At 40.3% G+C, this 10,712-nt stretch overlaps 3 protein-coding genes across 7 annotated transcripts; 2 read left to right on the top strand and 1 right to left on the bottom strand.

Annotated features, from left to right (window-relative positions):
• Window positions 1–1,070: 1,070 nt before the first annotated feature.
• LOC133719976 (L-ascorbate oxidase homolog) lies at window positions 1,071–2,735 on the top strand. The gene has a single exon (XM_062146175.1). The coding sequence runs from the start codon at window positions 1,071–1,073 to the stop codon at window positions 2,718–2,720; it is 1,650 nt and encodes a 549-aa protein (XP_062002159.1). The 3' UTR covers window positions 2,721–2,735.
• A 447-nt stretch (window positions 2,736–3,182) lies between these two features.
• On the bottom strand, window positions 3,183–6,619 carry LOC133720921 (large ribosomal subunit protein uL22c-like). 5 transcript variants are annotated; one of them, XM_062147411.1, is made up of 9 exons: window positions 6,485–6,506; window positions 5,800–5,895; window positions 5,511–5,693; window positions 5,294–5,413; window positions 5,120–5,205; window positions 4,876–5,031; window positions 4,186–4,296; window positions 3,765–3,831; window positions 3,183–3,687 (listed from the first exon to the last, which is right to left on the bottom strand). In XM_062147411.1, exons 4-9 carry the CDS (start codon window positions 5,400–5,402, stop codon window positions 3,407–3,409), a joined length of 810 nt encoding a protein of 269 aa, XP_062003395.1. In that variant the 5' UTR covers window positions 5,403–5,413; window positions 5,511–5,693; window positions 5,800–5,895; window positions 6,485–6,506; the 3' UTR covers window positions 3,183–3,406. The 5 variants fall into 5 exon arrangements, with proteins under 5 accessions (XP_062003395.1, XP_062003397.1, XP_062003394.1 ...); XM_062147413.1 differs by lacking the exon at window positions 5,800–5,895 and having other exon boundaries at window positions 5,511–5,610; window positions 6,485–6,619; XM_062147410.1 differs by lacking the exon at window positions 5,800–5,895 and having other exon boundaries at window positions 6,485–6,619.
• Window positions 6,620–7,245: 626 nt separating this feature from the next.
• LOC133721733 (protein WHAT'S THIS FACTOR 1 homolog, chloroplastic) lies at window positions 7,246–10,237 on the top strand. Its single transcript, XM_062148425.1, has 2 exons — window positions 7,246–9,011; window positions 9,616–10,237. The coding sequence occupies exon 1, from the start codon at window positions 7,611–7,613 to the stop codon at window positions 8,889–8,891; it is 1,281 nt and encodes a 426-aa protein (XP_062004409.1). The 5' UTR covers window positions 7,246–7,610; the 3' UTR covers window positions 8,892–9,011; window positions 9,616–10,237.
• Window positions 10,238–10,712: the final 475 nt, after the last annotated feature.

Raw genomic sequence — 10,712 nt, forward strand, 5'->3', positions numbered from 1 at the left:
TCTAGGGTAATCCGAGTATGGGCTATTTTCTGAACCACTTGGAACATGGGAACTCCAGTGAACTCAGTCTGCCAGCACTGCTTAACCAATGGATCACACTCTCGATGTTGTAACCAAAACGATTCAAATTTGAAGCGATGATGTTTTGGCCGTTTAGGAATAGGAACTGCACTAGCCTGAAGAAGAATTGGGACGTGATCGGAATCGCTAGGAGGCAGATGAGTAACCTTAGCAAATCCAAACACATCACACCAAGTAGGAGTGCAAACAGCACGATCCAGCCGTAGGTGGGTTTCCGAGTTCCACCATGTAGCCCTAGGACCTTGAAACCCCAGATCGAGCGACTCACAATAACCCAAAGCATTACGAAAGCCCCTCATCTGTCGTTCTGCCCTAGGTGGTCCGTCAATTTTCTCCCCATTGTTGAGAATTTCATTGAAGTCCCCAATCACTACCCAGGGCAGTGAATCAAGATCCCCCAGATCCTTCAACAGTTGCCAAGATCGTTCCCTATCACATGTACGTGCATAACCATAAAACCCTGTTAGTCGCCATACAGGATCGCCAGGCCCATCATGAATCTCCGCATCAATATGATGGGCAGATCTGGTTCGAATCCTCAGATCGATTTCTCCACTGACATTTAAAAAGAGTTATCAATCCTTGGAAATAAAAAAAAGTTGGAAGATAGAATAGATTGATAACGGTATGATAGATTTATTCAGAGTACGTAGCTAACAAATGAGGTACTATTCATTAGCCAATTAAATCTTTCGTGAATAAAAAAAATCATTTACTTTGACCTTTTTTGACCATATATTATTGTTGTTGTTTTTCTTTCGGTAAACAGTTGTTGTTGTTGTTTTTACTAGTTTTACTGTTATTTTGTCAAGCTGGAACGTAACAACGTGGACTGAAATTCTAGAAAGTTTGAATGGTTGAGAATTTCCCAAAGATGTTATAAAAGGGAAGGGTTGGAAACCTGGAGGAGTCGGAAAAAACTCAAAGCATCATCATTTCTTCTAAATATTCGAAAGAGAAAGAAAGATCAGAAAGATTTTAGTTCCACAATGATGAATATTTTGTTGTTGTGCCTCTTGATTGGCGCAATCTCGGTTGTTCATGGTGAGGATCCTTACCTTTTCTTCACATGGAATGTAACCTATGGAACCATCTCTCCCCTAGGAGTCCCCCAGCAAGGCATTCTCATCAACGGCGAGTTTCCGGGACCTAACATTAACTCCACCACCAACAACAACATCGTCATCAATGTCTTCAACAACCTTGATGAACCATTGATGTTCACATGGAATGGAATCCAACAGAAGAAGAATTCATGGCAAGATGGAACACCAGGGACTATGTGCCCTATTCCTCCTGGTCAGAACTACACGTACCACTTCCAAGTGAAGGACCAGATTGGAAGCTATTTCTACTATCCCATCACCGCCATGCACAGAGCAGGTGGTGCCTTCGGTGGCCTCCGTATTAACAGTCGTCTCTTGATCCCAGTTCCATATGCTGATCCCGAGGATGACTACACCGTCCTCATCGGCGACTGGTACACCAAAAGCCACAGCAGTCTCAGGAAACAATTGGACATGGGTCGCTCCATGGGAAGGCCGGACGGTGTCCTCATTAATGGCAAGAACGCAAAGGGAGATGGCACTGATGAGCCCCTCTTCACCATGACGCCCGGAAAGACCTACAAGTTCAGAGTCTGCAATGTTGGCCTCAAGAACTCCCTCAACTTCAGGATCCAAGGCCACACAATGAAGCTTGTTGAGATGGAAGGCTCTCACGTCGTCCAGAACATATACGAGTCTCTTGATGTGCATCTCGGGCAATGCTTTTCGGCGCTTGTCACGGCTGACAAAGAACCTATGGACTACTATATGGTGGCTGACACCCGATTCACCAAGACTATGCTCACCGGTTTAGGCATTATCCGATACACCAACGGCAAGGGTCCTGCAAGCCCCGAACTCCCTTCGCCTCCTGTGGGATTGGCTTGGTCTCTCAACCAAGCCCGCTCCTTCAGATGGAACCTCACTGCCAGTGCTGCCAGGCCTAACCCTCAAGGCTCCTATCACTATGGTGCCATCAACATCACCCGCACCATCAAGCTCGTCAACTCTGCCAGCAAGGTTGATGGCAAGCTGCGCTATGCCATAAATGGAGTCTCCCACATTGATACTGAAACCCCACTCAAGTATGCCCAGTACTTTGGAGTTGCGGACAAGGTCTTCAAGTACGACATCATCAAGGACGAGCCCTCAGCCGAAGCAGAAGACAAGATCACCTTAGCACCTAATGTTGTCAACCAAACCTACCGGGACTTTGTGGAGATTATCTTTGAGAACCACGAGAAGAGCATTCAGTCATGGCATCTGGATGGATTTGCTTTCTTTCCCGCTGCCATTGAGTTTGGGAGGTGGGCACCAGAGAAGAGAAGGAACTACAACCTTCTTGACGCCATTAGCCGACACACCGTCCACGTGTATCCCGGCTCATGGGCCGCCATTATGTTGACATTCGACAACGCTGGAATGTGGAACTTGAGGTCAGCACAGCCGGAGAGGGCGTACCTAGGACAACAGCTCTACCTGAGTGTTGAAAATGTCGCACGCTCTCTCAGGGACGAGTACATGCTGCCAGACCAGACACCTCTTTGTGGCATCGTCAAGGGTCTCCCTCCACCCCCTCCATACAGCCCTTAAACTTATGAATGTATATGTATACAGAGGAACTGTCATCATCTAGAAAATGTTGTGGTTGATAGGTCTGATCATGCCATGTATATCAACCCTTTTCCAAACTGCAATTAGTTTCTAACTAATGCTCCGCAGTATATTTATATGGCGTCTCTGAATTAAATTTTCTTTCATATATTCCAATCTTAGTTTACTTGATCATCAAAAGCATCTGGTGATGGTCATTATATGAATTACCAACACGTTTAGGTTGAGTTTCCTTTAACTAGATTTGCATGGTACAGAATTATATTCAAAAGATAGAACATTAGTGTCATGGGCGCTGAAAAACAGCCAACTAGCCGTTCTTTTTTTCTTTTCTTTTTCCCATTAACGGACTCTTATCTAGTGGAATATGTGGCTATATTGTTATGCTTATGATTTATGGATATGAATTCAGAAATCTAAACATGTTTTACATGAGCATGGTTTATTTCAAAAAAATTTATTCATCCAAATGAAGGCAACTAAGATGGAAATAATCAGATCATATTCTACACGTTAAGCATTCAAACAAAACAGAAACAAGGTTGCTCCTACTGTGGCACTTTGACCTTTCACACTTCTACAAGACAACCTCATTGAAATGCAAGGACACACAGGTGTCTGAGAACTTTCTTTTAGAATCTGAAAATCATTGGAAGAGAGCTTGATCATGCAGGAATACCATTTGGTTCATGATTGCGACCCTTGCCTTTTCGGCCCCAAATTGAAGTTGTCTCAATCAGCTGATGAGGAACAAGCCTTCTTTCCCGCTTGGTGAGCTTAACGAAATTCTTAACTTTCAGTTTGGCTATCTCTGCCTCCTCGTCAGGGGTAATCTCCCGTACTACCACAGTCAGTCGGCATTCTGGTCTCATTTTAACTCCACATTTTCCTTTAGCATGGTAGGAAATTCTTTTCTTGTAGTATCCCTTTCCAACAAATGCCTCAGCTGCACACAAAAGAGAATACAGAGTGAGAGGCTGAAATACAAAAGATGAAAAGGATACTAACTTCACTTGTATATACCAACAAGGAGACGGTCTGGATCCAGCCCATGATTATGAGTTGCATTTGCTCGGGCTGAGTGAATAACCTGCACAAAGTAGTTCATTACATGATTTTAGCTTTCTGTTGTAAACATTTCTCATGTGTGCAATTGATAAGCTTAATAAAGGCATTGCATATAAAACATCAAACCTCTATACTCATTCAAAAATTCAAAATGCTAATCTTTTATATGTTGATGCCTGAATAAGAAAGACTCTTTAATAAAGGCATCTACCATTACTCATCTACAATTCACAATTATTGAACCAAAAGATATCAATTATTCAATCCTGCAACTGCTGACTTTAAGGCATCAGTTTTTACAGAGCCCAGCAAATATATATCATGAATTTGTACTAACTGCATGCTTGCTAACTCAACAACATGAAAGAATTATCACCTGATATACAGTTTTTGCAGCTCTCTTTACCGTCACTTGCAACTGCAACAATGCATCTTCAACACGCATGCCACGAACCAGTGCAGCAACCAAATTGACCTTCTTAGGACTCTGACAGTGAGCAGCGAGTGAGCTAAAAGTCAAAACTTATAAGAAGTCCCCCAAGAATAGAGGGGAAACTTAAAACTAACATCATATTCAACTTAAAGAGCAGTCATTTAGGTGATCGGATCCTTTCATTAATGTTTAAACTGCAAGAAGATGAACTATATAAGACATAATTCCAATTGCTAAGGCATGGCTCCAATTTGAATGTAAAAAAGAACAAAGATCAGTTTGAACAAAAGGCATGGCTTCCCTTGGCATAAAGAACATCTACAAACTACAGTTTCATTGCTGCATTTCCGTAATACACAACTCATATATATAAAAAAGAACAATATAAAAGTCGCATCTCCTATAAGATGTTAGACCCCAGACTGATTACCAGTAATCCATCCTAAGGTAACAGAAATCGGTAGTTACGTGCATACACCAATTGCCTAAACTATACAGGCAGCAAAGGAACTTAATAATCACAAATATGCATATAAACCACAAACAAAAGCTTGAAATTCCCAGACATTTTGGCGAAAACTTCAAACGGAAGCTTGAAATCTATCAGAGAGCTTTATAGCAATACAACAATACCTGTTTGATGCCCTTTAGGATAGCTTGAACTGTAGAAGGCTTAGTAAGCGATTTCTGGTTGTGCTCTTCAGCTTTTGCAGAAGTTGATGTCAAAAGAGGAGTCAACGGAGATGAAACCGGTTCTTCTGCAAGTAAGTTCCTCGAACTCGAAATCCCCTGCCACAGTAAAACCCATTTCAAATTGCAACTACAAATAGGTAAATGACAACACAAACATAACGGAAAGCACAGCAATTGCAATTACCAATTGTTGAAAGTAGCGATGAAGAGGCCTTGGAATGGTAGGAGAAGACGGTCTGCTACAGAGTCTCTGCAAATAAGGCAAACCAGCTGCGCATAGAACACAAAGTGAGAATCTTTCTTTCTATCAATGAAAGCAAAAATAAGCAAATAAAGATGAGATTTTGAAGCTACAGACCCTCTACGCGAGAAGAAGAAGAAAAGGAGGCAGATTGGGCGTAATTGGATTCGAGGGTTTTCCCAACTTGACGGATTAAGGAGTGGAGATGCCTCTGCCAACCCGCCATGGCTTCTTCACCTACAAAAACAAACAGAGAGTGATTGGGTATCACATTTGGGGTTTGAGATAAGGGAATCGGGAATTTCATTTCTGTTGGGTTAAACCCTGAATTTACCTGCCGAGTTTTGCAACGGCCACAAAGTATGAACTCTATGCCTTAAGCCTCTGAAAGCAGGGGCGGATCCAGGATTGCAACCTTGGTGGGGCTTGAACTTCTTAACGAAGGGAGAGAAAAAAGATTATGGTGGACAATCTAAACCCCCAATTTAATCAAATGTAGCAGAACCAATTTAACAACCTGTGCAAAACCAATTTAATCAAATAAACAACTACAGTTTATAATTTGGTCATTTGGATGCCTAGACCTAATATGACGTAAAACCAAAGGTATAATTTAGTCTCACTGGGACAGAAGCTGGAGGATGCATTGGTAAATGCAAACAAGAACACTTCACACCAGAAGATGCAGTTGTCCAAGGTGTTTTCGATCTGATTGCTCTCTGGAACATTGCCTAAAGTTAATGCATGTTGTTTTATTATCTGCAGCTACATGATTGCTTTATGCAAGTAAAAGATTACAGAGAAAGACTTAAAAGAAGTGAAGATAAACTTCGGGTTGGTGATTTTTGGCCAACTTCTTTTGAACTGGCCGGTTCTGAGTCAAAGAAGCTATCAAATTCCTGTTTGAGTAATAGAACAACTAGAGTTTATAATTTGGTCATTTGGATGCCTAAAACACAAACATGCTATCAGATTCACAGCAAAACACAAGCATCCTATCCTAATTTTTGCATTAAATCCTCCTAATTGCAATGATATATCATTTTGAGTCTTTTGACTGTCCCATCAACATCAAATGCAAATCCGAAATCGAACCCATTACCCATTTCAAGTTTTCAACTATACCATTACGGCATTACCTTAGTTAAAAACCAACAAGAATACAAGATCAAATGGAAATCGATTATTTACTGATTGGAAATTGATTATTTACAAGAGCACAAGATTAGAAATCGATTATTTACAGATCAAGAGGAGGACTGGAGGAGCCGTCGGCCGTCGCAGAGGAGGAGAGAGATGGTGAGATACCTGGAGGCGGAGACCGGAGATGGGTTGCTGGTTCTAGCCTTGCACTCTTGCAGGTTTGCCGAGTCGGGAGAGCTCTATGCTTTACCAGTGCAGACCTAAAACCCCATTTGTTTTAGTTTTACGGGTTGTTAAAAGTTAAAACTTGAAACATTTGTAAATGAAAAAATGAATTATTATAAAAGAGATGGAAATATTTTTTTTTTTTTTTTTTTGGTCTGAGGGGGTTAAGTTAATAAGGCTTTTTTTATTAAAGGAAAAAAAAAAAAAAAGAACACAGAGATTAAAATGACTGCTTGAAAATCTGTAAAGCTTGTTGCATTTCTTTTTAGTCACACTATTCCAAATCACGAAATATTACTCCTACTAAACAATTGGCATCAAGTACTCTTCAAAGTTCAAAGTGATTGATATGCGGCCACAAATCGATTAATCGTTCACTTTCAAACATGAATGTAGTTGGTTATTAATTTTGTTTAGTTGTCTAATTGCTACTTGATACATGTATTTCGAGTATAAATTTATTTATTTAAAATGTACTCTGTAAGACAAATGTGTCACATAGTAAGATCACCACATTAAAAACTTTCATTCTACACATCTTTAGTAATATTTAATTTTTGAAGCGTAGACAAACGATGTGCACGATGTACATTATAAAGAGCTTTCAATAATCTCAATTAATGAATGTAATTCATAAACATTCAATACCCAATAATACAATTTAGTGTTAAATAGCCAACCACCAAAAATCTTTGTGTATTTTCGACCAAAAGAATAGAGAATACTTGCGAATTTCATAGTTAAGGGCAAATTGAGGGTCATATTCTTTGAGGGTCAGCTGACTCAATTTCCTTGTTTCTTTTTTTGGGTTTAAGCGACGGTGGTGTTCATCTTCAGAGACTCTTAAAAGAGCCCAGACTGGTTCTGACCACCGAGAATCCCAACTAGTCAGCCACTGCTTCTATGAACAAGACTTGAAACGTTGTGGGTGCTAATGCAAAACATAGCCGCTACACCCAAAAGGCTTCTCTTGGGCATTTTCACAAACACCTTATGGGCATTAACTACATTGCTTATTTGCATTGCATTTTCCAGACAAAAGTGTTGGTTTTGATTCAGGCTAGCAATGTTTGCGAGGAGATGCTGCTCCTCCGTTGGTTGGTGGTCGAAGAATCAGAAGCGGTTCATGACCACCAGTAAGCGTGTGCAGGACAGGAGCAAACTGAAGAGGGTTCATGATCTTGAGATTGTCACTGAGAAATGGAAGATAGCTTCCAAGGTGCTCTTTTTGATGGAGTTACTAAAGAAGGAGCCGGAAATGATAATCCCGGTGAGGTCATTGGACAAGTTCCGGGCGCAGATTAGTCTTCCTAAGCCCCATAGGATGTCTGATTTCATTAGGAAATCGCCGAAACTGTTTGAGTTGTATAGGGATCGTAGGGGAGTTTTATGGTGTGGGATGACTGAGCAAGCTGAGGAGTTGGTAGAGGAGGAGGATAGGTTACTTGAGCGGCATCAAGATAAGGCTGCTGAGTATGTTACTCGTTTTCTTATGATGTCTCTTGATAAGCGGCTTCGAGTTGACAAGATTGCTCATTATAGGAGAGACTTTGCTCTCCCAAATGATTTTAGGACTACCTGGGTGCACAGGTATCCCCAACACTTTAGGCTGGTCCGGGATGATGAGGACATCGAGTACTTGGAACTTGTTAGTTGGAATCCTGCTTGGGCTATAACGGAGTTGGAGAAGAAGACAATGGGGGTTACTGATGCCGGTGCTCATACCCCTGGCTTGCTTTCACTCTCGTTTCCTCTGAAGTTCCCTCCCAATTACAAGAAGAGAGTATACAAATATCGGGGAGCGCTTGATCATTTTCAGAAAAGGTCTTATTTGTCACCCTATGCAGATGCCAGGGGACTTGAAGCTGGGTCGAAAGAATTTGACAAGAGGGCAGTGGCTATTATGCATGAGCTTCTCAGCTTTACTGTTGAGAAGAGATTGGTGACTGATCACCTCACTCACTTCAGACAGGAACTTGCGATGCCCCAAAAGCTTATGAGACTATTTCTGAAGCATTTTGGCATCTTCTATGTCTCGGAGAGAGGGAAGAGATTTAGTGTCTTCTTGACAGAAGCTTATGAAGGTTCAGAGCTCATTGAGAAGTGCCCTTTGGTTATTTGGAAGGAAAACGTTCAGAGCCTTATTGGTTACAGAGGAAAGAAGAAGATTGAAACTTTTACTGACATGTCAGACATGGAAGACAGTGGTTTATATAGGAGCAATTCTGAAAGTGAAAGTGATTCTGAAGAAGAGAGCATTCACTTGGAGGATAACTCACATACAGATAATTCTGAAATGGAGATTGACGAGGTTTTCAGTGCTTACGAGGACTCTAAAACATCTTAAAGTTATGTTGTTCTCAAGTTGTAGCATAACTGGCATTACCGGATCACTCAAGCGAAAGGCTTAACAGCCTAGTCGAGTTGAATACATTGATGTTTGGATATCAAGTTCAAAGATGTAGTGGTAGTTATTATCTCATTAATTAGCTTATTTTCACATTGTTCTCATCGGTCATTTTATTAACTTGCGTTAATATGAATTTCCATATGTCCAAGGATGGTTCCATACTGAGAGGTGTTCAGTTTTGCGCTTGTTATACATGGATTGCTAACTTACTTTGCATAGAAAATTTATATTAAAATCTCTTGTTACAGCAGCCTGGCATCTTGTAATGCAGATTGCTTAATTTTATAGCTATCTATACACTTCACATACTGCTTCAAATGCAAAGTTATTCCAGCTTTGCCAGTGGTTTTTTCTCTTATATATATCACGTCCTTTTTTCTAAGCAATTCATTTTTTTCTTGACAAGTCTTGTTATGCGGATTCCTTAATTTATTGCTACTCACGTACAGTTGTTCTGCATCAAATGCATAGGATGATTGGATTTACTTCTCAAATCTTCTCCAAATTCTTGTTGATAAGGCATTGTCAGTGTATTCCTAGACAATGCACTTAAAATTGATGATACTACGTAATAGTAGGCGTGACAGTGGTTAATGCAGCATGATTCATTTCATTTTTTGAGTAAGCTTTGTACTTATACATTTTGCATTTCTTTCCTCAGAAACAAAGGAAGTACCATGTCCTGAAAAAGCTATGGTGGTATCCAAAGTTGAAGAAGATGAAGCTGATGATAAAGTTGAACCTTCGGATCCAAAGCATGATCCTCGTTAAGAAGATGATGATGATAGGATGAATGATGAAACTGATCATGGGGACATTTCCGATGAAGAGGAACATTAACCAGGACCAGATGGCAAGTCCAAAATGCCTATCCAAAGATGCTGTTAACTGGGAGGGTTTGGCAAGTCAATACCAGTTAAGAAAATCCCGGCAGAATATGCAGAAATTCCTACGAATTCTGATATTTCGTTTTAGTTCAAGAGGTGCAAGTGATGCAGATGGAGCTTCGTATTCTAAAGCAAAGGGGTCTGTGAGAAAACAGAGGACTGGATATAAAGGCAAAAACCAGTAGCAAGAAACAGTTGAGCATGAGCCCAGCCAAAGGTACAAGCAAAGGATGAAGGTGATTTGCTTTGTGTTTACCTGCTGTTGACACTTTCTAACCATCTGGTGCCTTTGCCAGGTTGGTCAAAACTTTAGAATCGATAAAATGTGTTTGCATGCCTGGCACCATTGTTCTGTAGCGTACCATATTTAGTATGCACTTTATAGTGTTAAACTGACCTCAGATTTATTTATTAGTTTCGTTTATTCCTTTTTTAGGGTTGGTTAGTTGTAACTGTTGACTTGATTTCCATTATAAATGACTAGTAGTGGGTTTATTTATTTTTCTCTTCTTCTTCTTTTTTTCCTGTAAACTACCACAATTTCAATTGAATTAACAGATTATCATAAATTTTATCTAGTAATAATTATCCTTAACTTACCAACTCTTCTACTGGGTTTGAGTCCTTTAATGAACAGTAGACAACTTTACATCAATAATAATCCCTACACTGTTCGTCTGTTCCATCCTTTTTATAAGGTCCACCCTGTTGTGGTAGTCTCTACTCTCTCCTCTATTGGTAAACTTCTAGAATAAGTTGGTTTTTATTGTTTGCAAGCTACTCCTTCAGTCCTTTGTTCAAGAAGTCACACTAATGAGTTAATGCCCTCATTTACTACCTCTTGGTCTTCCTTTTCTTGTTAAAAATGATC

Source organism: Rosa rugosa, chromosome 7 (genome assembly GCF_958449725.1).
Source record: "Rosa rugosa chromosome 7, drRosRugo1.1, whole genome shotgun sequence".
In the NCBI taxonomy this organism is placed as follows: domain Eukaryota; kingdom Viridiplantae; phylum Streptophyta; class Magnoliopsida; order Rosales; family Rosaceae; genus Rosa; species Rosa rugosa.

What these genes read in the sequence shown, in the direction of transcription:
- LOC133720921 (XM_062147413.1), bottom strand. Translation starts at nt 5,402, where the DNA reads ATGGCGGGTTGGCAGAGGCATCTCCACTCCTTAATCCGTCAAGTTGGG. An exon ending in TTCTTCTTCTCGCGTAGAGG is followed by an intron (nt 5,206 to 5,293) that starts GTCTGTAGCTTC and finishes TTCTATGCGCAG; the next exon opens with CTGGTTTGCCTTATTTGCAG. An exon ending in TCCTAAAGGGCATCAAACAG is followed by an intron (nt 4,297 to 4,875) that starts GTATTGTTGTAT and finishes GCTCACTGTCAG; the next exon opens with AGTCCTAAGAAGGTCAATTT.
- LOC133721733 (XM_062148425.1), top strand. Translation starts at nt 7,611, where the DNA reads ATGTTTGCGAGGAGATGCTGCTCCTCCGTTGGTTGGTGGTCGAAGAAT.
- LOC133719976 (XM_062146175.1), top strand. Translation starts at nt 1,071, where the DNA reads ATGATGAATATTTTGTTGTTGTGCCTCTTGATTGGCGCAATCTCGGTT.